Below are 25,208 nucleotides of genomic sequence, written 5' to 3' on the forward strand. Positions count from 1 at the left end.
GTGTTTGATCAGCTCAGACTTTCAGCCAAAGAGACTGATGGGTCAGTATTTGCAGGGCCGTGCACTCGATAGCGTTCTCTGATACGCTATGATTTCTTCATCAGCCTCATTTCCTCCTCCTCTCCATCTCCCAGCTGTCATTCCCTGCTTTTATCCGGCTCCTCATCATGTCAGAGGCTGTGACGTCTGAGACTGGGTGTCGTCCTGTTGTTTCAAGTATCACTGTGTTTCAAACTGATGGAAGGACTTCTCTGCACAGCTCAAATCTAAACTGATTCATTCTGACAGATAATTGATATTGGAAAACATGATTACAGATAAAAATGTGTGGTGAAAAAGCAAGATTTGTCCCTGAGGAGCAGGAAACCCGCACGCTGACAGACTGAGGACATTTATCAATGGAGGAAGCACCAGAAACCAAAGCATCTGACTTCCTGAAAGTCTAGTTTACAACAACCATCAGCGTGAACAGTGACAGTTCATACAGTAGTTACGTGTTGGTGGATAGTCTGTGCTTTGTTCTTTAACTTTACAGTGTGCGTGCATGCGTGTGTGTGTGCGTGTGTGCGCGCGCGTGCGTGCGTGCGTGTGTGCGTGCGTGCGTGCGCGTGCGTGCGAGTGTGTGCGTGTGTGTGTGTGCGCGTGTGTGCGTGCGTGTGTGTGCGTGCGTGCGTGCGTGCGAGTGTGTGCGTGTGTGTGCGTGTGTGTGTGTGTGCGTGTGTGTGCGTGCGTGCGTGCGTGCGAGTGTGTGCGTGTGTGTGTGTGTGCGTGTGTGCGTGTGTGTGTGTGCGTGTGTGTGCGTGTGTGTGTGTGTCGGCTCTTGCTGCCTGTCTGTTTATATTCATTACATTTTGCTCTCACAGCAGCGGTGACAAAACCGTCTCCATCAGATTTTCATCTGCTTTGATGGACACAGTTCAGCACATTTGATCTTCGCTGGGTGACAAAGCTCCCACCAGACGCCGGCGCCGACTCCTATCTGATATTTTATGTATCTGACAATTCAGCAGATACCAGGTCACAAAGGAAGCGACAACGGATGCCAGTTAAGAAACACGCACGTCGCTGTGATTTTTCCGGTGAAAAGTGTCCTGACAGGCCGTGGGTTGATTCTCAGTGAACAGGTGGCAGCGACACGATGCAGCAGGAGAATCCAGAGAATGACTCTCACCCGGGTGCTTCACACCCTGCATGTAGTTATTTAGCAGGTGAAGATGAGGAAGGACAATCCCAAATCTCTTTGCATTGAGTGATGCGGGTGATAAGAAGCACCTGCCCTCAACAGATTGAGGAACTGCCCTGGAGTCAGTCTGCAGAGCATCAGTATGTGCAATAGAGGCAGAAGTGGCACCAATGAAAATGAAGTCAGAGCTTCATTAAAATGCACTCATCTGTGCCGAGCTCCAGGAAATGCTGGACCTTCATCAATGCATCCTTCACTGAACCTCTTCAGTGTCTCACTTCACATCTCCAGCGAAGGAGGCACCTGTAAACGCTGGAGTGAGGTTTTCCTCCAGCGTCTCTCACTCTGCCCCCCCCCCCCTCCCCCCAAGCAAAGTTTGTTTTTCGAATCTCACTTCATTCATTTAAAAAAGCCTCCAATGGACTTTACATGTGACGTGTGAGCACACGTCCCACATCTACTGAGACACTGATGTGGAGACGTGTTGCTCCACTTTGCCTGATATCAGGCTCAATAAGCTGTGGGGCAGCGCTGCCGAGGCCAAATTGGGCAAATTGGGAAGTAAGAGGCTTCTGTTTTATCCGCGAGGCACTAAAATAGAAACGGGCACATTGAAATGGGAGACTCTTCAAGTTTTTAAACTGCAAATGTTGAGTCATTAGAATAATCTAAATTCAACGGAATCCTCTTTTTGCGCGTCGCCTTGTGTGAGGAAGTGCAGAAGTTGGCGAGCGGCTGCGCTGGTGGTGAAACACGTGGACACATGAAATGTGGATGAGAGCAGCATCCGAGCAGGAGGAGCAGCAAATAGCATCAGATCGAAATGTGACGTTCCATTAATGGACCAATAATAGCGACGTGGAGGTTCATCGCCACTAAACACACTCTCCATTGAAATGAAAACGCTGCCAGGTAATTAAAGACCTCACACTGCGCCTCACATGCTCTAGATGCCGATAATTCCCTTCACTATGAGTTCAGTCCTTGATCCAGTCTGTCAAAGATGAGAAGAGCTCATTCATTCACACAACTTTGGCCACATTCATGTTCCACGTTCTGTCGCTGACATGCGTTTTACTTCCATATTTGTTCCACGTGGCTTCATGTCGGTGCCGACGCGACCTTCTGTTGGCTCCGTGTTCAGATGTTGGCGTTTTCCCAGCTAATGTCAGCACCAGTGCAGCTGTTGTGACCGCTGTCAGCTGAGTTTTGGGGCGTCTTTCATCTCATCTTGAAGCAGGATCGCGCGTCTGAGGCCTGTTTTGAGGCTGTGTTCAGGTTGTGGGGAAGCGCCGCTGCCAGATGGAAGGAGCATCTTTGCACAGCCAGGATCGTATCCACAGCGATCCCACACACGCTGTCTCATTTGCTGCTACTAATTCAGTGTCTCGGGTGCGTGAATCCAAACGTGTGCGCCTTTTGTGCGCCGCATTAGTCAAAGGAACCTGCTGCTGTCTCCTTTTGTCATTGATTATCACAGCAACCCACGGGGAAAACACGGCGCCGCATTCGGTGACTGACACTTCACAAGGACTGAGAGGGAGCTTAGAAGTGATGTGTTTGCTTCCTGTAAACACAGTACAACACATTCTTCTTAGAACGGACCCTCAGTGTGTTTGGATGAAAGCTCCACTTACTGTGAGCCACACCGGAGCCTTTTCAACGTCGGAGCTTCAGAAGCGTCCTCCTCCTCCTGTCATTTTATGTTTCTGCTGCTTGTGAAATACGTTTCCCTCTGACGATACGATCTGATTGGCCTCATGATTAGCTTAAATATGTTTGTTGTTGCACATTAAGGAAATGTCATTTCTAAGAGTCGAGGTGCAGTAAAGTCCGGACCCCTCCCTGCAGTTTTAAAGGGCGGTCGACTCCACAGAGCAAAGCAGGAGAACCACACACAGCGTTTAAGACCACTGCATCTGAAGGATTATTCATCGCTGGGACATTTTCCCATCATGATGCTCCTGACGCTGCCGATTGTTGAGGTTTGTGCCCCTTTGGTCTGATTGGTCTCACACGCTGTCCAAAGAGCCCCGTTGTTAGAGCTGCAGCACAACGAGGCCTGACGTGGTGCTGCGTCGCTGAGATCCTCAGCTCCTCAGGACAGGATGCAGGCAAACGAGGCTCTTCTCATCGTTGGCACGAGGAAGCGAACGCATCTGAGCCGTAAGTCTTTACTCTTCCACAGTGAAACCAACATAATGCACTAAAGCCGCTCTGAAGCACGTTAAACATAAGCATGTTGCAGGAAATAGGTTCTACTTACATCATGTGTTTTTGTTGATGTAATTTTCATAGAAATTATGCTCTTTAGCTTCAAAGACCGACTGTAGTATATTTCGGTCTGTTCATCTATAAATGCATTTAATCCATTGAACCATCTGTTCTCTGGCTTCATGTCGAGGCGTAAAAAACTGAATGAAGAAGCAGCGTTTTAAGTTGCTCTGTTCGAACGTTAAGTGTGACCGCGCTTCCGTCCGTTTGCACCGAGGTCGTTTAATTTTGAAAAATGTCACTTGATGTTAAATTTCCTCAATCTGCTTGAATTGTGAACCCGCGCATTCATCATCATTATCTGCCTTTGTGCACCTGTGAATGTGTCAGATTAGGCGTGAAGACGGATAAAACAGTTGGGACTTTTGTCTGGCTGCGTGTACGCTTAACGGCGTTGCCGTGGTAACCGGTCACGCGCCTCCCGCCGCAGCCTTTGGTGAACTTTCCCAATCTGATCAGCGCGCGGGGATGAACGTACGGGCGAAAGGCGCTGATCGCGACCCGGACGTGGACCCACCAGCTCCGTGGATCCGGTTCAGTGAGTCGCTTATCGCCGTGGCATTCACGGCGCTGGTGCTGGTAGAACCCGTCTTTGACCGTGTGCATAGGAAAGTTCCACACGGGCAGAATTAGCACAGATAACAGGAGAGCAGCTTCATTTCAAAGGAAGTACTGGATGAACCAATAGGTCACTGTGATGTGTGTTAATTATAAGAGGAAGAGTCTTCATGTGACGCTATAAGTGTTCACTCATCTTTATTCACATGTTGTCAGCCATTGATACATTTTATGAATGTTGGTCTTGGAGTTAGTAAGTGAATATCATTAAAACCTTATTTCACCTTCCATAAAACACAACCTTCCCACACAGCGAGACATTTAACATTCGGGGCGGAGATGCTTTACTTTATGACCTTTAGAATCTATGTTGTGCAGTTTGTTTCTCTTTGCTTCTCCTTGGTCGCAGTTAGTAAGAATCATGGATTCATGCCCAGAATGTGGTTCTTCTTTTGCAGCCGTAGCTTTAAACAGCGTTGTCTCGGCCTCCGTTGAGTGTGGGAGGAGAGCGCGGCGCCAGTAGAAGCGAATTTGGAAATCAGAGGAACGTGGTGAACTACAGGTGATCACTTATTGATTGGTTTCTTTTGTTTTAGATTGGTTTGGGCTGTTTTGAATAGAAAGATGTGCGGTAGAATGAAGAAACTGAGAGCGCGGTCAGAAGAAGGCTGACGGCGAAGAAACGCAAGCTTGCTGTGCTTTAAGATATGTCAACATCATTAACGGCTCAAAGTATATATTATATATCATAGCTTCCTCACATCTTCGCTCTCTCAACAGAGATGTGAGGAAAAGACGCACAGATTCACCGGCTCTGGAGAAGAAGATCGCATCAAGGCTTTTATGCTGCCTGATGACCCCCCACTGAGCCAATACAGTCAACAACCTTCAGCTGAAACACAGAGCATCACTTTATTAGTAAAAGCACAAACATTAAATAATGAGGACCCTATTGTCTATGAAAGGAGGAGTCGGATCAGCATCAGCGCTTACATGTTTTTATATGTACGTATTTTATATAATTTTTTATATAAATATATATTTTTTATATATAAATAATTCAACATTCCAGTTCCTCTCCTTCTATTATTTAAATGACCTTTCCGTTTTTCCTGCTGGGAGACGGACAAGAAGTCAAGAGACGAGCGACGCTTCTAATGTGTTCGCTCCGAATTTCAGATTCCTGCAAATTGGAATAAATCAGCGCTGTCCCAGATACTGTTACAGTCAGACAGACGCAGCCGTTCAGCACATCGGCTGCAGAAACAATGGCTGCGGCCTGCCCCACTTCAGTGTTCAGCCCTGACTTCATATTCATCAACATTAGCGCGTGTCAAACAGCAGAAACGAGGTTCCGACGAACGCGTGAATGCACCACAATGGAAGGAGCACGCGCACTTTTCTTTTACTTAACGAACAATGTCTTTCACTGCCAAACGATGAAGGATCTTTATTTGTTTCACCTTTGCATCAACATTTTTCCTTCTAGTTTCCACGGTTCCCTCTACTTTTTCCAGCCAGCAGCAATAAAAGCAGCATTACAGCTGTCAGACGGTGGCGGCCGAAATCGAGCACGCAAACGACTGCGCTGCAGCTCGCGCACGTCGCACCGTGATGTTCCCTCATTAGCACCAACGCCGCCCGGGGTTCGATCAATTACTGTCCCCGCTGATATAATAAGGCACCAGAGCACCTGCTTCCGCGCAGCGCAGTCCCCGGACGACGCATTGTTCACTGCGCGGCGCCCAGCGAGAAGTTCGCACCGAGGGACGTGCTCGGTTCCGGTTTTTCAGGAGAATCAAGAGACACAAGCAGCGTGAACTAATAAATCCACGCACGGACACAGTGGGCTGGAGGGAAGTGGCATATTCATTGAGAAATGAAAGGATCTGCTGCGGAGCCGGAGAACGTGTCCGTGTTGGGAACCATGAATGGACGCCGCCGGCCCGACGCTGCAGCAACGTGCGCGTGTTTTTGTGTTCCTGTGTCACGAGCGGGTTTGAACCGTCTTTGAGCTACGTGAGGTTAGAACTGCGCGCACTGACGTCAGCCCACGTGTCCGATGGGCTCCGGCTTCCGACGGTTGATCCAAGGACGCGACTGCGTCTCTGCAGCTCCGGCCGTTCGCTGGCAGAACGATGTATTGTGTCCTCCAGCGCTTCTTGGGTTTTGCTGTGTCACACATAATTAATGAGTTCATGGAAAAGACGTTTACATTCACTTTGCTGATATTAGGACGTGTGTGATGTGACCTTTCAGGACCATTTATTATGAAGGAATCTTCAGGGAAGCTACTGATGCAAACATTTGTTCAGTGTGTGTGTGTGTGTGTGCGCGTGTGGGTGCGTGTGTGCGTGTGTGGTTGCCTGTGTGTGTGTGTGTGTGTGCGCTTGTGTGTGTGGGTGTGTGTGTGTGCGCGTGTGGGTGCGTGTGTGCGTGTGTGGTTGCCTGTGTGTGTGTGTGTGTGTGTGTGTGTGCGCTTGTGTGTGTGTGTGTGTGTGTGTGTGTGTGTGTGTGTGTGTGTGTGCGCGCGCGCTTGCATGTGTGTGTGTGTGCGTGTGTGTGTGTGCGTGTGTGCGCGCTTGCATGTGTGTGTGTGTGTGCGTGTGTGCGCGCTTGCATGTGTGTGTGTGTGTGTGCGTGTGTGTGTGTGTGTGCGTGTGTGTGCGTGTGTGCGCGCTTGCATGTGTGTGTGTGTGTGCGTGTGTGTGTGTGTGTGCGTGTGTGTGCGTGTGTGCGCGCTTGCATGTGTGTGTGTGTGTGTGTGTGTGTGTGTGTCCAACCTGCTCACAGATTTGCTTTGAAACGAGCGTTTGAGATGCTGATGTACACATGTTTTTCTTTCTGTGTCAAACCTTCATGACCCACATTCACCTTCACGGTTCCAGCAAGCGATCGTTGTCACAGTGACATTACTATGGAGGTGTTTCCAAAGAATGAGCAGCTTCACGCTGTCGTGATCACGTGGAGGCGTCACGCGTGGCGCTGACCTTTGCTGTTGCATTGTGTGATGACAACGTGGAGGCAGAAGAGTGATGGGACCCAATCAGCTGCTTCGCCTGTCGTCCTTCATCATCTCGAGCTCTGGCTCGAATTAAGAAGGCCGAACAGATGACATTGTTGTCCAACACAATACATGAGGCAAGGCTGCAGAATGCATTGCTATTCAATACTTACATCATATTAATAATTCATATTTGTTAGCTGTATTATGAACTAAGTTGTCGTACTAAAGTCACAAACACTGACTTTGACACATCCCCTCTCTCTTTTTGCAGCTGTCTTGTCTCGTCATCAACCTCCTGCCTCCACTTCTTCTCTACAGGTCGTTGCATCTCCTCTCCTTCACTGACCACAAGCCGCACGCGCAGCTTCTTCTGCCTGATTGTGGCCGTGTGAAGACGGGAGAGCAGATGTCGGACGTCACAGTGGCAGGACTCTGATAGGAAGGAGCTCTGTGAGCTGTAGAGTGCTTGTGTTGACAGCACGTTAATGAGACACCTTCTTAGTTCCTTCTCCAAATCCTGCTACTGTTTCAGACGGCGGATATTTGAAAGCATGTGTTCAGATATTGAACGAGGACACGAGGGAACGGCTGCATGACCCGAACCACCTGCAGATAATCAGAGCTGCGGTATCGATTACGCGTGACAGAAACGACGCAGGCGCGGAACCGGGTCCAGGATGTGGAGCGTTCGGACCGGTGGTTCCTGGGAAGGAACCGAGAGCAAGCGGGAGCGTCGGCAGCTGCTCCACAGTGAGAAATCTCCGATAAAACGGCCGTGATTTGGTTTATTAATTCACATGAAGGATCCAGTTCAATAACGCGCTCCTCCATTACTGCGCCCTAACGTTCCCATTCCTCACTTTTTATTAGTTAAGCAAACGATGCTGCCAGGACCCGCTCCCTCACTGCGTCGCGTGCCCGTGCAGCGCGTGCAGAGATCAGTGTGACGGACGAGGACCTGCGCGGCCGCGTTTCCGCCTCCCGTTCGTTCGAGCTGCGTGTCCGGTGTTTGCGCGTGGGGGAGGTGTGAGGTTGGGAGGTCAGCGAGCCGCAGCATCTAATGAACACGAGCGCGTGTGAGCAGCAGCAGGTTGGATCAATACGCGCTGCTCTGTTCTCGCTGATCGGATCATCGGACGTGACAGGCAGCTGCAGCGCTGTCCGGGCTCGTTTCATCGCAGACAATCACATCCTCAATTGAATTGTCATCCTCTCGTGCGATGTTAATGTGATGTATGAAGCACAACCAATTGAAAACTTTCATTTTTTTCTCTCGCTACGCTTTGTAAAAGTCACTGAAATTCAAATGATGTGGTCGCTGTCAGACAGGAAGACGCTCTGTGTGACTGACTGCGAATCTCACCTCGCGCTACCCTCGGTCTCGGTGGGTTTTCTGCCCAGGTGTGTGTGTGTGTGTGTGTGTGTGTGTGTGTGTGTGTGTGTGTGTGTGTGTGTGTGTGTGTGTGTGTGTGTGTGTGTGTGTGTGTGTGTGTGTGTGTGCGCGATGGGACGGCGAAGTGGTGGCTGCTTTCATGGAAAAATCATGGAAATGATTTTGGTGGTTGTTGTTGTTTATCGTTGGTCAAGATTGTAGTTGTTGATGAGCATTTTTATCAGTAAAAGGATTGGTCAAAGCTGTGGAAACAGGATTGGTTTAAATTTAGGTTAATTGTTGGAATCACAATGTTTCAGAACTAAATGAAGGTCTTTGAACACGGCTTCTGATTCTGACTGTAAACACACTCACTCTTCATCCTCCCTCTTCACTGGCCCCAAACACAGTGGAAATGTAAATACATGCACTCATGTTTACATGTATATGCTGCATTTTACATCGTTGTGCCCTTGATGTTCCAGCTGAGAATTGTCAAATTGCCATGAACAAATATTCTGAACTCAAACGGCTTCTGCATTTCGCAGATTTTCCAAAAGCGAGATGTCAACAGCCGACATGAGACAGAAAAAGGCATTTTGCACATGAAGCAGACACCAGCATGGAGGAAAATTGAACGTGTGTAGGAGCTTTAGAGGAAGAAGAAGAAGAAGAGATAAAGACCGAAGAAAACGAAGAAGAAGGAAGAAAAGAAAAGAAGAAAGAATGAAGAAGAAGATAAACGAAGACAGCATAAGAAGTAACGAAGAGCAATAAGGACGAATCAGACAGCGCTCCTACGAAGATCAAGAAGAAGAAGAAGAAGAAGAAGAAGACAAATGAATCCTACTACTAATAACAATAATACTAATAAGAATAATAGTGGACTGGGATGAAGTCAGGAGCAGGAGCCAGAATAGTGGCCTGGTCACATCATGACGCCCTCACTGAGCTGCTCCTATTAACCACTGGAGTGTTTTAATTCATTCTCCATCACTTCCATCTTTACACTGTATGCTTTGAATCATTGATTGTTTCCAAAGCTACTGTACGACACACTGTATAATGTATCAGTAATGCTGACGTCTTGATCCAGCCGTGCTGTTGGGCGTTGGAAATGATTCCCGTTCCAATCTGTAATTCAATTTGAGTCCTGACAAGCGCCTCTTATAAATTCAGCCGATTGGCAGAACAACTTCAGACTCCTAATTCACAGGGAGAACGTCAGCCTCGGCGTCCGTCGGCCAAATGTCTTCTCAGCGCTAGGACTGCAAGAATTAATTGCAGTCCTCTGCAAGTCCAACATAAACGAGCTGTTTAATAACTATAATGTCTTTTTATCTTAAACCACGGGATCCAAAACCGTTCTCATCCACATTTAGCGAGAGTGTTCTCCGAATCTTTAAGAGCTTTGAAGCCACGTGAGCCAAGAGAGAGTTTCCTTTGAGGAAGTGTTGTGTTTCACAAGATTAACTGTAAACTATTTGAACGCTGAGTCTGAAAAGCTCATTAGGACCCAGCTACACACAGAGGTTATCCAGGGAAAGGCGCTGTGTCTGCCACCAACACAACTAAGCCGGTTTTCATTATTTATAGTTTTGCACATTGATTCTAATTCATTTTCAGTTCAATCTTTCAAACATGCCAATCTGGGTCAGTCCCATCGGTTTCAGATCCCTCAGTCCAGAGCGGAAACCGCTGTACATCACATGGAGAAATAAGGAAGAATCCAGGGTTTCTCTTGTTACTGACATGAACCTGGAGTGAACTTAGGAAAGTGCTTTTATTTTCTAATTACATGTGCTGCATAGGAGACTTTATTGTGCAGTACATGTCTCATCCCATTAATGCATGAGTCTTAGATCCTCGCTAACGGTTCATGAGACCTGCAGTCAGAAATGGATGGAGAGGAGGTGGTGGAGTTCGAAGCAGGAAGGAGATGCTAAAGCTGCAAAGCCTAAAAATGCCCACGCAACAGAGAAAACATGTCAGAATGAATCGTCGGTCGCCCTCGTTTGTGTCCAAACATCTGACGGTCTGACACCGGACGCTGGAAACGAACGCCTAATGTTTTCACCTCCCGTCGAACTCAAACCCCAGACTTCATGTTCAGCTCCTACAGTTGCTGTAAGAAGAGCGTTGCATGCGTAGCAGCTGGACGTTAGCCTCATGCTGAGGCTCTTCATCTACTGTAGAAAACTGGAGATTTGGAGATTGACTGAAATGTTCACAAAAGCTTCACATGATAGCAACATGCTGTTGGACTCAGAGAGCTACGAGTGGGAGGAGCCAGGGCCTGAGGACTATCAGCTGATCCAGGGCCTGCATTAGCAGGCAGAGGGGCTTCTTGGGCCCAACAGGCAAACTCAGAGCGTGGCGCCTGCTGCTGCTCCTCCTGTCACGCTTGATGCGGCTCCAGACGGTGTGTGACGCGCCCGCTGGACCTCCACGGCGGCAGCAGCGGAAGCTAATGTTTAGCGCGCACGCGCGCGAGGAGGCGGTCGTGCGCCCCCGCCGTCTCGAGGAGGAGAAGCCGCCGGGGACCCTCCACGGCCAATTTAACCCCTGGTGCACCAAAGCTGGACAGGGGGTCCGAGGCCCGGTCCGATGAGATGAGACAGCGGCCGAGTGAGGAAACGCAGCTGGAGGGAGGTGTCGGGTCGGGTCGGGCCCGGTTCACAGATAGAGAATGACGAGGCCCGGCGGGTTGAGGGTGACACCGCGTCATTAGACCCAGGGAGACTCAAAGCATCATTAAGCTTGACCCGTGTAGAAGAAGAAATATTATTATTGTTATTAAAAAAATCAACTCCAATCACTGATTAAAAGGCTTTACTCATAATAATAGGCTGATCGTTCACATTCATTCCAGTCACGGTGCTTTTTCTGTCTGCGTGAACAGATAACATGGAGCGTTTTAGGGCCAATTTATGCTGAGACCGAACCAAAATAGTGAAGCTGCGACCCACAAAACCAAAGCAAGCGACCGACGCTGCAGTCACGGGAGACGGGTTTGATGAAACAGCCTGTCGCGTCACACGCGCGCGGTGGAACGTGAGCGTTGGCCGCGGGTTCGCAGCCGCTCGATTTCCACCGTCACACTGTTGTTTAGAGCCTGCGCCGCTTCACAAGGTGGAGCAGAACACGGGCGCGGGAGGAGATAAGAGCCGCGGCTGGAAATCAGATTTCAGGCACGGATCTTCCATCACTGCCTGAAAGGGAAGCACTTTCACACAGGATACAGGCAAACGGCACTCTCTGCGTGTTTGTCGGGGCTTTGAAAGTGTTTTGCAGGAGGGAGAATTCTCCTCAGATGGAAAATTGGAGCTCGTTTGCTCTCGATGAGCTGAATCCTCTGACCTCATCCGAAGCCCGCACCCGGAGCTCTGCTTTGTTACTGCAATAAGGACGATTCCATTTCCGTTTGGGGCTGAATTTCCCTTCCCCAAATTGCACCTCCTCCCCCTCCTCCCCCGCCTCCCCCTCTCCCTCTCTCACTCCTCCATCCTTTGCACCTGTGCAGCCGCCGCCGCTGCTGCTGCTCGTGCGTCAAACGACGCGACTGCTTCTTTAGCGCGCGCTCTCCGGCGAAGTGGCCGCAGACCGACTCGGTCCCGCACGTTCTCCTCCCGCAGCCGTCGGCGCCGCCGCTCCACGTGTTCCCGCGCGACAGAAAGGCGCGGACAAACTTTTAGCGGCGTCGCTTTACGCGCAGGCTGTCGACTCGGACGCGCGGCCGCGGTCTTCGCGTCCTCCGCCTCGCTGCCGGCGTGATTTTCACGGAAACTTGAGGCGGAACCATGCAAGTTTACGTGGCCGTGATCTTCGCGTGCGGGGTGTCGGGTAAGTTCTGCAACTTTTGATCTTGAAGGTGTGATTTCGAGCTGATTGTGCATGAAACAACGACCCCGAATTCATTGAACTGAGGAGTGGACGCGCTACTCGGTTTATGTCGGATCATTTGGAGATAAAGAGACATTTACATGTTTTCATTATAACAGAGCTCTTTGGTTTCGACAGTGAATCAATTCGTCTCTAATGAGACATTTAAGACTCCTCTCAGCAGCTCGCATTTCTTGATTAACCGCATATTGTAAATGATGTGGAGATGCAGGAGGCTGAGAGCTCCTCAGCGGACGCTCGCTTATTCTGACGTCTGCTCCTCAGCTCCGTGAAGCGGTTCAGGCTGACGGCTGTGGGGTTCTGTCCCCCGTGTTTATCATCCGTGTGACGTCGTTGTGCTGTAGATGTCATTACATCAGCAGCACGGGAGCTCCAACAGCGCCGCGTTCATCACGACTCTGTCCGTGAGCAGGATGCGCGAGCTGCGATCATTGACTCTGGCGCATACGTGCGTCCTGCGCAAATACGGGATGTGTGTGTGTGTGTGTGTGTGTGTGTGTGCGCGCGCGCGCGTGCGCTAATAACTTCATGCTATTAAATAGATGTAGTCAACTCAAGCTACACACCGGTCATCGAAGGGTCAGAATGACCAGTGGACTTTTATAAATTGGATGAAAGGGTTTAATGTTTAATTGTTTTATATCAGGAGAAATAAAGTTTCCAGCAGAAGTGAAACTCCACATTCTTTTGCACAGATTCTTTGGCCCATGACGCTGCAGAGTGAGCAGCCAGCTGCTGTTTCTGTGCACGTGATGCAGAATGTGAATCAGCAGAAGTCTGCTGCGCCGCTCACTTGTTGAGTCGGGGAACATGTTTCTGGCCTCGCCGTGGAAAACATGCATCTCCTGCAGGAAGACGCCGCTCCATAAATATGCAGCATGTGATGCCGTCCCAGCAGCAGATGATGGGGCTGCTGCTCAGAAGCCCCAGAGGAACAGCCCTCTGCTCCACGGCCGCGCTGCCGCTCCTCTCAGACCCCGTCTGTGACGCGTCCGGCTCTGCAGCCCCAGTCGCCCCCTGTTAGTCTCCCTCTGCCTGAGTCAGCGTGTTGAATCAGTGAGTGGAGTCACAGAGCGGGGACCATCAGAGCGGGCGCCAGTCAATCTCTGTTTCTCTGTTGTGGACACTGAACATTTATGGCTGATGCAGATTTTTTAGTGTGATGAAGTCCGAGAATGTAAAGAAGCGTGTCCGTACTGGACTGTACTACTCAGTACTACACCATGTGTACTGACAGGTAGCTGGCCATCACCTGTGGCATTTGCACCCATAGTAAAGCTGAGACGGGGAAGCGGTGCACCGTCTGCACCGTCTTTAGTCTTAACCTTACGATAACGAACACAGTGAGGAATATGTGCATTATGAAGCCAAATGAATGTCAGAATAACTTGGAGCTGAAAAGGTCAAGCTCCTGTGAAGGTCCTATGCATCAGTGGCTTCATGACCAGCATCGCTGCAGGAGTCCGTGCAGTTAGAGCCGCTGGAGAAACCAGAGCCCCGTTGCTGCTTCCAGCTACACACACACGCTTGTGTCTTTGCTGGAAAGCCTGAAACGCTTCAACATGGAAACGTGCGGGCGCTTCCAGCTTTGCCTCCCACTCATTCTCACTCATTAGCTGCTGAGGAACTTTCTATTTGCCAACGATATTAAAAGTTTCTCCTCCAGAGGACAGTGATGAACTTGGTGTTCGCTTTAGAAAGCAGATGCTTCATCACATCCTCCCATCTGGATTCATTGTCACTGTGTGTTAACATGCAGTATTTAAATGCAGAAGTGGTGTTAAAGCACAGACGGTAGATGCAGTGAGGCAGAGTGACACCACATCGACTCCTAGAGGGGAAATTAATAAATAATCACAAATGAAAAGCAAAGAATGTGACGAGCGTGATCTCAAGTTCATCCGGAAAATCAGGACAAACTTTCAGTTTTTCTGTAGAAAAAGTTCACTTCAGGTAATTTCTGTGCTGTTTTGTCTGTTTCTTGACCAAAGCTGAGGGTCTGGTTCCTTCCAGTGGCGACAGGAGGTTAATTCTTCACCTCCTTCAGGACTGGCACTAACTGACGTTGAGGATGGGGATTTTTATGAAAATCTCCTGGGAGGTTCATGCTGTTCACCATATGGTTCCATCAGATGTAATTACCGGGACCCGCGTGTCGGATTAATATCTCCCTGGATGCTTATCTTCCTCCTCCAAGATGGTTTCTATTTATATCACTTGTTCCCGTGGAGCGAATGCTCTGTTGATGCTCGGGTGCCACATTAATCACCCGGTGCTTGTGACGGCACAAACGTTCTGTAAGTTGTGTTGTTCAGCTGAGCGGTTCCCAGAATCCAGTCAGGAAACTCGTCTACGCGCGACCTCCCGCTGTTTCCTTCTTTGTGTCAGGCATAAAAACAGAAACACTTAAAATAATGCTGATGCCGGTCATTTCTGAATTGATTTTAAATCACGGGCATTGTCATTAGCTTCACCACTAAGAGGCACACGACTAAAAACATTCTGACCATTAAGTTGTTTCCCAGTGCTGGATGTGCTGGTGGTAAACTGGTTGCTGCATCTGGAGAACTTCATTTTAAATACAAAGCAAAATGTGCAGGAGTCCACGACCCCTCGGCTGCCTGAAAATCTGGGATGTTATTGCAAAAGGCAAGAAGATGAAAGCGGTTCCAAAATGCGTGTTTTTCACCTCATGTATTTTTGTACCGTACCTAAGTCACTATAGCTGGAAATGCGGGTGAACCATAAAGAAAAGTTATTTTGGATTTATAAGATAAAGGACGCGTCAAGGTCCCACAGTAGGTGTTCAAGGTCTGATTAAAGAGGAAGGAAGTAAATTGTGTCTCGTGCCAAATGCAGCTCGAGGTTTGTGGCCTGAAGCAAAGAAAATCTGTACTTACAATATGTATTTACTGCAAAATGCAAAGATCGTATGGACACATATTTATAGCGTCACATTATGACACGGACACGTTTTATCTATTTCCTCTGTATGTGCCACGTGTGTCGTTGGCTTCTTGTTTAGAAGAAATAAATAAATTATACTGTGATGCAGTAACAAGATGTAGTTTCATGAAAGAATCTCACAACAAAGCAGAAGAAAAAAAAAGCTTGGACAAAAGCTTGGATCAGACTCGGCTGCAGGCAGTAAGTGACAAAGCAAGAGAGACCAGAGGACACGAGTGGAACTTCTCCCACAGACATTAACAGACTATGACGAGGATGAACTGGAAATGATAAAGGCCGGTGTCTGTTTTATTCCTCTGTTGTAAAGTTTCACCACTTCTTCCGGTTATAATATGTTTTGAGCACTCGATGTCGTGACGACTGGAATGTTGGATCTTTCCTGAATCACAATAAGCTTCTGGTATCAAATAAAGAGCCACCCGTTTCTGCTCCCGTCCCTGAGAAGCTCTTATCGTGATGTCATTTAAAATCACGGGGTCATCATACTTACAGTACCACCAGACACACAAATGGCCAGTAATTAGCTGAAGGTAAGAAACGGCTAATTATTTAATGCTGGCTAAGTGGGATGACGCTGCAACTTCATACACAAGTACACAATAAGTAATTGGGCCAAAGAGGCTCTGACTTAGAGCAGCAGGAGCCTTTCATCTGCCGTACCTTCAGTTGAATATGGTTCTAATGTGCTTGGGTTCGGTCCGTCTCCTGTCTTTCTTACTGTCCTGTGGTTTGATGTGTCCAGGAGCTTTGAACTGTGTTACTTAATGCCCGTTGTAGCTAATGCAGGGTAATTGCAGGTACATTGATCTGAATAGATGAGAAATGAGGGCGACGCTTCCTGGAGAAGCGTTTGGGATAATGGACGAATAGATGGAGCTCAAATGAGACGTTCATTATCTGTAACAAGGGAGCAAGCGGGAAAAGTTAAATAATAAACCAGATGGAACTGTTTTTTCCGAACTGTCGTCAACTTAAAGAACTAGTTATTGTGCAGTTACCTTGAGTTTCATAGTGAGACCTCTGCATTCCCACAGACGCACACTCTCTCTCTCTGACAAGCGCTATCACTGTTTCTCTGCTGTTGAAGCCTAATCTTATTCGCTTTGTTTATAGCTCTCAATATCACGGAGGAGAAGGGAGCATGTCCACTTGGATATTTCCCCTGCGGCAACCTGAGCACGTGCCTCCCCCAGCTCCTCCACTGCAACGGCATCGACGACTGTGGAAACCAGGCGGACGAGGAGAACTGCGGTGAGTCATTGTTCCCACTGGAGGTTCAGCAGCAGCAATGGGTTCGAAACCAACAGACAGAGGCCCCGTAAACAGTATCTACATGCAGTGCTGTGTGCATTTAATGGCAGAGCATCCCATGAACACGCTGATGTGCAACGTAGCATTTGATGCGTTTACCTGCAGGGGCCGTTCCTCCATCATGGCTGATGATAAAACGGGTGCAGCCTGTAACAATGGCTGGTGAATCATAATAAATGAGCTTTATTCGTGGCACCTGACGTCTTAGTAAATCAACTCTAGGAGAAATAACGATCTGGTGTCAGGTTTGTGTCCAGTCGCTGCACGAGGCCGGAGAAGCTGGAATCGCTTCACAGTGAATAAAAACAGTTTTTTTTTTTTTTTTTTGCTGAGCCGTGTGTTGAAACAAAGACATTCCTAAAAAGCTGCTTCATTCATCACGTGAATCCACTTTCAGTGTGAGGCAATTTATAACATCCACTGAGTTTCCACTTTGAGTTCCACCTCCACCATTGTCTCCGCGCCTTTGATTTGCCTTTTGCGTCTCCTCCTCTGATGTTATACTAAACTGTGGCAACGCTCCCACGCAGCGAGCGGAAGGAAAACACTCGCTGCACTTCTTTGATCGTCCATTAAAAGGGCCGCCTCCCGTGGCACGGACCTTAACTCGCTTCACCCTCGGCGTCGGGGAAGAAGAGGTGGTCACGAACAGAACCGCGCTGAGCAGGAACGCTTCAATTGGGGAATGAAGAATGAATCAGTGGGTGGTGGGGAAAAAATAGCAAGATCTGAAAACGGCAAAAACGCAACCGAGTGAGAACATTGGATTTAAATCATCTCATGCTCAGAATGAAAAGCCAAGTACTGTAAATGATAATGGTTCCAGTCCCAACACCAGGAGGGGATGAGCAGCGGGGTTCTGGTCCGGGACCAGAACCCTAGTGGACCTGCAGCGAGTTCATAAACAAAGTGAGAGTGTGCAATTAATGAAATTAAAAATGTAAACATCAGGTTAAACGAGCACATTTTGTATCAGATTTAATTATCATTTGTGGAGGCTGGAGTGGGACGCCCACTTCCAAAATCAATAATGTGGATTAGTTAAAGGATGAGGAGCCTCCGCTCTCGCAGCTTTGTGAAGAGAAGCACGAGCTGGAGGCGACGTGTCGGAGCGGCTTTTACTCTTTATGTGCAAAGGAGGAAAGTCTCCCTGCAGCTGCTTCTATGCCAACATGCCTGTCCTCAAACCATAAGTGCAGCTCTGAGTCAGTGGCGTCTCAGGACATTTTATTAGTAATGATTTGCTGTGAAACAGCTCTCACCTTTACCTGGAGCGGACGAGGAGCTGTACCTAATTTCACAAGGTCTTCTGAGAACCGAAGCAAACAAACAGAGGAGAGGCCTTTGTCTCCGCACACCTCCGTCACAGAGGCACCGGCGGCGTTCAGAGGCCCAGCGTGAGCCAGCGTCGCTCATTCAAGGCTCGGGGAGGGAGTCGGTGATCCACGTTAGCAGCGTTAGCATCCCTGTAGGAGACAGCCACACCACTGGATGTGGCTGTTTGTCATTTAGCGTCATTGTGCTGATGTGAGGTTGTGTGTTTGTGCTTTGCGCTGTACGCGGTGCAGCTTCTGTCAACCTGCCTCTCACCGTCATAAACGGCTTCTGAAAATAGCAGCCTGCCTTCAGGGCGGCGAGAAGCACAGACAGAGCAGAGTTTACACACAAACCCGTCTCACAGGTGAGGCCGTGGGCGGAGGCGCTCCTCCTCGTCCGATGACGAGCGGCCGCGCGTCCAGTCTGTGGACGTGGATCGAAGGCGGCCGACGTCGCGGCGCGCGAGGCCGTCGGGGGTCGGGTTCAAAGGTTCAGGCCACGTCTGCTGATATGACGTTCATCAGTCTGACAGGATGCGCGGTCATCCGTCGGCCCCGTCACCGCTTTCGCTTACTGCCTGCAGATTCTGTAAAGCAGACTGATGCAAGAAGCGTCCAACTGGAATCGCATCCAGGTCCGGGCTCCAATTGTTTTAGTTGAAGAAATGTATTTGTGTTGAGAAATGAGACCTGCGATTTACGAACACAAGTAAAACGTGTTCTGCAGGAAGTGCTGTGTGTGTGTGTGTGTGTGTGTGTGTGTGTGTGTGTGTGTGTGTGTGTGTGTGTGTGTGTGTGTGTGTGTGTGTGTGTGTGTGTGTGTGTGTGTGTGTGTGTGTGTGCAGTGGGGGATCGTTTCCAAAGTTGTGAGTCCATTTTCAGAGCGACCTGCAGTAAATACACAGGATTTCATCTACTTGACTCAAGGACACAGTTACTGCAGAGTGCCAAAATAACAGCTTTGTATGTGTTCTGACCTGCGTGGAGCTGATGGATCTCTGGGCTGTGGCGCAGAAGGATGACGTAAATAATGTTTAGTGTAATTTAAAATATGTTCTATATGCAAATCCTCACACACACAGGAAGCACTGGATTCTGGAGACTTGTCAATTAGCTTGAGCATTAGTTTCCTTTTGTGAGATGAATCAAACGTTGCGCTGTATTTGTTTCGTAATGCAAAGATAATCAGAGTTCATCGGGGCGGAAGCCAGCGGTTTATTAGACGCTATTAGTTTGTCTGTGCCGGATGATTCCAGTTGTAGACAGGTAATTAACTGATAACAGGTAAGAGTAGGAGCGTGATTAGCGACAAAGGCAGCATGGGCCACAGGCAAAGGCCGAACCGCAGCCTGTGACTCACGGCTCCGATCGCCTGAATGGTCGGGATGACGTCTGTGTGGATGTGGTCTGAGCTGCTGCCTCCCCCCGCTTACGCCGACCCCACAGGCTCCGACAGGACGGGTCTGCGCGGCGCTGCTGATCCGGCTTGGCTCCGGGCTTCGTCCCACGTGGCTGCGCTCCCTCGCGCCGTATTGGCTTTAACGTGATCCTTGTGATCTTTTCCTTAATCAGCAGCCAAATCGTTTCCACGCATCAGGTTTGTGTTTGTGTGAGTTGCTGTAATTGGAAAGCGTCTGTGTCTCTGTGGTGTTGACACCAGGCTGCAGTAGTTTCATCCCATACGGTGAATATCAGGACACACGGTTGTTTGATGCACGAGCATCAAGCTTTTATTATTCATGCACAGATTTTATCATTTGTCTGAACCTTTGTTCTCAGTGATCAGTGTTTCCTCCTGACGTCCCTGATTCTGTCCACCTGGTGCTGGAGGTGATGCTTCTCCTGCGGTCTCTGTGAACTTCCTCCTCACTGCTTAATTCTTGGCCCAGCGTTTCCTCTCTGGCATCAGAGCAGTTTGCCCCAAATAATAACAATCTGTCCTGAATATCCCTCATTGACAAGTGGAATGGACCAGGTGAGACGAGCAGGTAACCTGGCTGTGAACCAGGGGACCCACGTGCACTCTCTGCCATTTATCAGTAAAGTACAGATTCTCCACATTTACTGTTCAGCATCAGAACCACACACTGTTAGGAATCTGGATCAGATGACACCATGAATAAATAATATGTTCATGAACGTGTCCTAATTAAGGTAATAAATGTCTCATGCTTTTTCCTTCCTCTCTGTCCATGGGGGGCCCGGTTCCCATGATGCCTGGCGGTTAGTTCCATGCCTCACGCTGGTAAATGCTGGCTTTGTAAACACATTCCCCTAATGGCACATCAGGCCACTGGAATGAAAACCTCAATGCATTTTGTGTAATGATATGACAGTAGAAGCCTCTTTAATGAAGATGGAGAAACTGATTATGCAGCACACGATTTCTTGACCCCTCCCTAAAATGTAGGAGTATCACACCCTGGTGACCTGTTAAAGGATTCAGTGTCTCTACAAATGGACCTAACAGAGTTCCTGGAGCTTCTGCATCTTACTGTGGCTGTGATGGTCATCGTTCCTTTAAGCCCGGCTGTAGCTGGACGGTGGCGTTCAGTAGATCTGAAAGGATGCGAGCTTCGTAGTTTCCGTTTGCTTTCAGGTCCTTAGAATTTTTAGCAAGCACCTTTATATACAACTGCATGCGAGGCTACTTCCAACATTTAATTCCACTCTCCTGAACACAGTGACGTTAACTGTGCGTCTGTAAGACGCTGGTGTAAGAACAGCGGCTGAGCAGGGCCTTGGCTTTTAGGAGCTAATGGAGGCTAATGGAAGTTATGCAAAAGCCGTGTGAAAAAGATGAAAAGCTGCTTAAAAAATGGATTTAGTAAATATTCTGAGTTTTGGCAACCAGGAAGTACTCATAAAAACAAGAGATATGTCTGGCGTCCACATACGACAACAGGAAGTGGCATTCAAGCCTTTGTCTTGTGAACAGAACACAGACGTCTGCTACGTGACCTTCAGTTCTACGAGTGGCTGATGAATGCCTGCGTCCTGCATATTTACCAAATGTATCATCACACATTTCATTATGGACTTTGTTGTAAATGGCGCGGCGGTGTGTTCAGGCTCCCTCGTCGTGGGTCTGATGTGAAGACACCCTGGTAAATTGGCTGAAAAGCCGCGGGCCGGGGTTCAATTAGCGGCGGTGGTGCGAGACGCGGCATAGAAACTAGGCCAACAGATGCTCCCACGGCATCAGTGACCCTGGTGAGCCGTGGAGCTCAGTGGGTTCCAGTGGGTGGGCTGTGGAAAGCACTGACCTGGTCCACACATGGGACAAACGCTTCCCTCAGTCCATTATCAGCTGATGTGACGTGACTGGAAGTCGTTCTCTGCTCGGCCGACCGGATGCGGATCCAGATTTTGGAGGAACCTTTAACTTGAGTCGTATCAGCCTGACGTCCTGCGAGGGAGCCACGGATTCAGTGTAAACATCCTAACGTGGCTAATTTAAGAATCGGGAATTAAACCTGAGCTCTTTAAGCCTCTCGCTGCAAACACCAGCTGTTCATTCCTTCCAGCCCAAACATGAATTATTCCATAAAGCCCCTGTTTGCTGGTGTAACACTGGTCTCAGCAGGTTAATCCTCCAGACGCGATCAGGTTCCCACAGTTGTCGCCCGTGCAGCGGTGATTATTCTGAATGGATAATCAAAGGGCTAAGTGGATGCTTAGGAGGATGGATCCATTCAACAGCTTCAGGTCACTTTGCTCCGCTGGAGCAGCCGTGAGCGCTTCCTGAAGCTGGTTTGCATGCGACGGAGCAGAAGTCAGCAGTATCTGTTTACGGAGGAGGCGAGTGCTCGCTGGGAAGTTGTTCACAGCCACTGCAGCTCTGCAATTTGAGCCGATGTATATTCAGTCCTGACAGAAGAGTCTCATGGCCTCGTCTCAAGACGAGTGTGGACGGCTCGCACAGGGCTGTGCTTCTATCTCACCGGCGAACCCTGGGACATCAGGCATGTGACGCATGCTTAGAATGAGAACCAGCAGGTCTGTGAGAACCTGGACTAATGGATGGAAGCTTCAGCAAAGCTGATGCTGCCAGGAGCAAAGTAGGAACAAGCTCATATTTACTATATATTTTGTCTGAATTGACATTTTCTGAGTTTATCTCCTCCCATATTTGTGTCCATCCACAGAAACGATGGAGACGGCTTCTTTCTCCAGGTCTTTTCTGTCCGCGTGTGTGCAGCTGTTGATGAGTACGACAGCGTCGCACTCGCGGTTCCTGCTTAGATTGAGCTTCTGTCTGTTTGTGATATTTAACTTATGTGCATCACCACAATTATGCAATTAGTCAAAAACAAATCTCCCTTTGAAGCCAAGGTTCAAAGTCACTCACTCAAATTATGACGATTTCACAGTGAAATTGGGAAAAAACTTTCATGAAGTGTGAAATTACATCTATAGTTTTCTTCCCCTCTGTGTGATTTGCTCTTCATTTGGGTGATAATGAAATGCAGATTCCCATAATGAATGGACTAATGGAATACATCAGGACGTTTCCAAGCTGCTGTGTTGACCACTAGTGAGTTTTCTTAGCCTGCTTTACTCACACAGACGCGTCTGCAGGAACCGAACTGGGTTCGTTCTCAGGAGAACCTGCAACGGGACTCATCCTCAAAGAACCTCCAACGGGGCTCGTCAACTGGAGAACCTCCAACGGGGCTCATCCTCAGGAGAACCTCCAACAGGGCTCCTCTTCCGAAGAACCTCCAATGGGGCTCGTCCTCAGGAGAACCTCCAATGGGGCTCATCCTCAGGAGAACCTCCAACGGGGCTCCCCTTCCGAAGAACCTCCAATGGGGCTCATCCTCAGGAGAACCTCCAACGGGGCTCGTCTTATGGAGAACTTCCAACGAGGCTCGTCCACTGGAGAACCTCCAACAGGGCTCCTCTTCCAAAGAACCTCCAATGGGGCTCGTCCTTTAAGAACCTCCAATGGGGCTCGTCCTCAGGAGAACCTCCAATGGGGCTCGTCCTTGAAGAACCTCCAATGGGGCTCGTCCTTGAAGAACCTCCAATGGGGCTCGTCCTCAGGAGAACCTCCAATGAAATTAACTCCTTTTCCCCAAAACTAGACAGTGGTGCAGCATTCATTATTAGTGGTTATGTTCCTCAATGAGACGCCTGCTTTTAGCCACCTCTGGTTGAAATCAAAGGATAATTGTTTTACGTTTGGGACGCAGTGGACTCATTAGTCGACCGTCTAATTTACCTCATTTTCCATCCTCACCTGTTCGGGACTAGTTTGACCTGTTGCAGCCTTTTGTTCCTTCATTTCGTGTCCATGCTGTGTGGTTTTGTTCAGTACTTCCTGCCTGGTAATGAATAGTTTGAGTAGCACCGATAAGGAAAGACTGATTGTCGTGAGTTGTGGGTTTTTATTACCTTGGCTTGAAATCCAAAAGCATTTCTACTTTCTTTCGCCGGTGTCCAGTAGAAGCTAGTTTTTCTTCACCTGTCATTTTCAAATTCAGATCCTTCTGCTCCATAAACGATGCATGTGTTTTTATATTTGAGGCCGATCTCTGTCTGGCTGTATTTCATTCTGGCGGCTTCAGCAGCTCACAGCTTTCTTATGTGACATCAAGGTGTAAACAACCCAGTGGGGATTAAATAGAATCCTCCTTGAAGTCTCTTCTCTACAGACTTGCTATGTCTAAACATGTCCTGCATTATCCAAAATCCTCTGCTTCAAAATAGCTGCATCTTATGGGAAACCTTCGTGGTTTTGACAGAGACAGGATATCATGAGACACGGAGCAAAGCAATAAATGAAAGTCTAAACATTCATTGTCAATACTGGGAACACTGATCCATAGGGAAGTCATTTAGATCAATGGAGCTTTCAGATCATAATCGAACCCTGCATCAATCACCAGGCAAATATCAATTCATCTGCATTCAGCCTTTGAAGTCCTAGAAGCCCATGGAGGAGAACGAGGAGCAGCGTGACTCCACCAATCGATGTGGTCATCAATCCCACAGCGTGCCCACCTCCAGGTCCCGTCCTTGCTTCTTATGAGACGTTTGTTGTAACTCGCTGCTCGTGGGTTTCAGGCTGCGCTGCTGAATTAGCTCATCTGAATGAGTATCTCTCAGCCACAGGCTGACGGAGCCTCACTTTTAGAGGCCTGGCTGCCAAACTGCTCCAAGTGCCACATGTAATCGCAAGTCAAATATTTCTCCCCGCGGGGTCGCGGCGCCTGCTGGAGGCTCGTTTCATTTAACAAGAAAACCACACGTGTGAATCGAGCGAGAACTAATGAATTCATGAGGAGATATTTAATATTTCAAAGGAAACGCGAGCAGAATATGACAACTTCATTTTACTTATTTGTTCTAATATCGTGTGCCTTTGTGAAAGTGTCGGGTACGGTTTTATATGTGATGTATATAGATTTGTGCCCGATGACTAGATGGAAAACAGACGCGTAGAGGAGGAAACTGTAGAGCAGAAGGTCACGCTTGTGATCCTGAATCACGCCGTGAGTCTTCACGAGTGGAATCTGTTCCGTCAAGCTGGGTCGGAGTTACACAGCACATGTTCAGATGCTTCAGAATCTCCACGAAGCCGAAGCAATTGTGAGTTTTCTGCTGTCTGTCCTTTCATCCAAATTTTAATTAGCACTTTTAAAATCAACATGTAACTTATTTCTGGCTCTGGATTAATGAAGTCGCATTCGTGTCCGAGTGAACGGGTTAAGGACTCGTTTATTTGCCTCGTTTATACTGTTTACTATATGTAAACAGAATAGTTAAATAGAATAGGTTTATAGTGTTAATGCGATGAAGAGGAGCGTCTGAAGTACCTGCCACTGACTGTTGGTCTCATGTCACATGGACGGAATGAAAAGTGCCTCACTGTAAATGAAAAGCCAAGTGTCACACAACAGGTTCACGACGCAGACAATCAGCAGGAGGGAGCGGAGAACGGGCCCAGCAGGGTGCCGTGGCCTCCTTACGCTCAGCTGGAGCCTCGTTAGCTGCAGGTTAGTTCAGCCAGCGGCGGCAGGCGACGGGCGGTCGGTCCAATTAAGAGAACGTCTGTTCCTCCTCACTGAGCTCAACAGACCGGTGTCACCGTCCGACAGCTCTGACACCGTCCGACCTGCGAAACTCCACGAAAAGGCGTCCAGTCGTTGCCAGTGGGCGGTGGACGACCGGCGCCGGTCGTCCACCGAGCGGCCGATGCCGAGCGACAGACGCAGGCTGGCATCGGCTTCGTGCGTCACGGCCCTGAGACGCTGCCGCTACGTGTGCGGTTCCTCCGCTTTGACCAGGACGTGTTTGTGTTGTCGCTCA

At 48.7% G+C, this 25,208-nt stretch overlaps 1 protein-coding gene across 3 annotated transcripts in view; it reads left to right on the plus strand.

Moving 5' to 3' along the window:
* Window positions 1-11,477: 11,477 nt before the first annotated feature.
* rxfp1 (relaxin family peptide receptor 1) overlaps window positions 11,478-25,208 on the plus strand; it is a 33,618-nt gene continuing 19,887 nt past the window's right edge. Inside the window, exons 1-2 of one of the 3 annotated variants that reach the window (XM_029165267.3) lie at window positions 11,478-12,237; window positions 16,378-16,515. In XM_029165267.3, the coding sequence (XP_029021100.1) occupies window positions 12,195-12,237; window positions 16,378-16,515 (181 nt within the window). In that variant the 5' untranslated portion in view covers window positions 11,478-12,194. The remainder of the gene's footprint in view (window positions 12,238-16,377; window positions 16,516-25,208) is intronic. The other 2 variants (XM_029165265.3, XM_029165266.3) reach the window with 2 other exon arrangements.

The sequence above is a fragment of the Betta splendens genome, chromosome 10 (assembly GCF_900634795.4).
Source record: "Betta splendens chromosome 10, fBetSpl5.4, whole genome shotgun sequence".
Classification (NCBI taxonomy): Eukaryota; Metazoa; Chordata; class Actinopteri; order Anabantiformes; family Osphronemidae; genus Betta; species Betta splendens.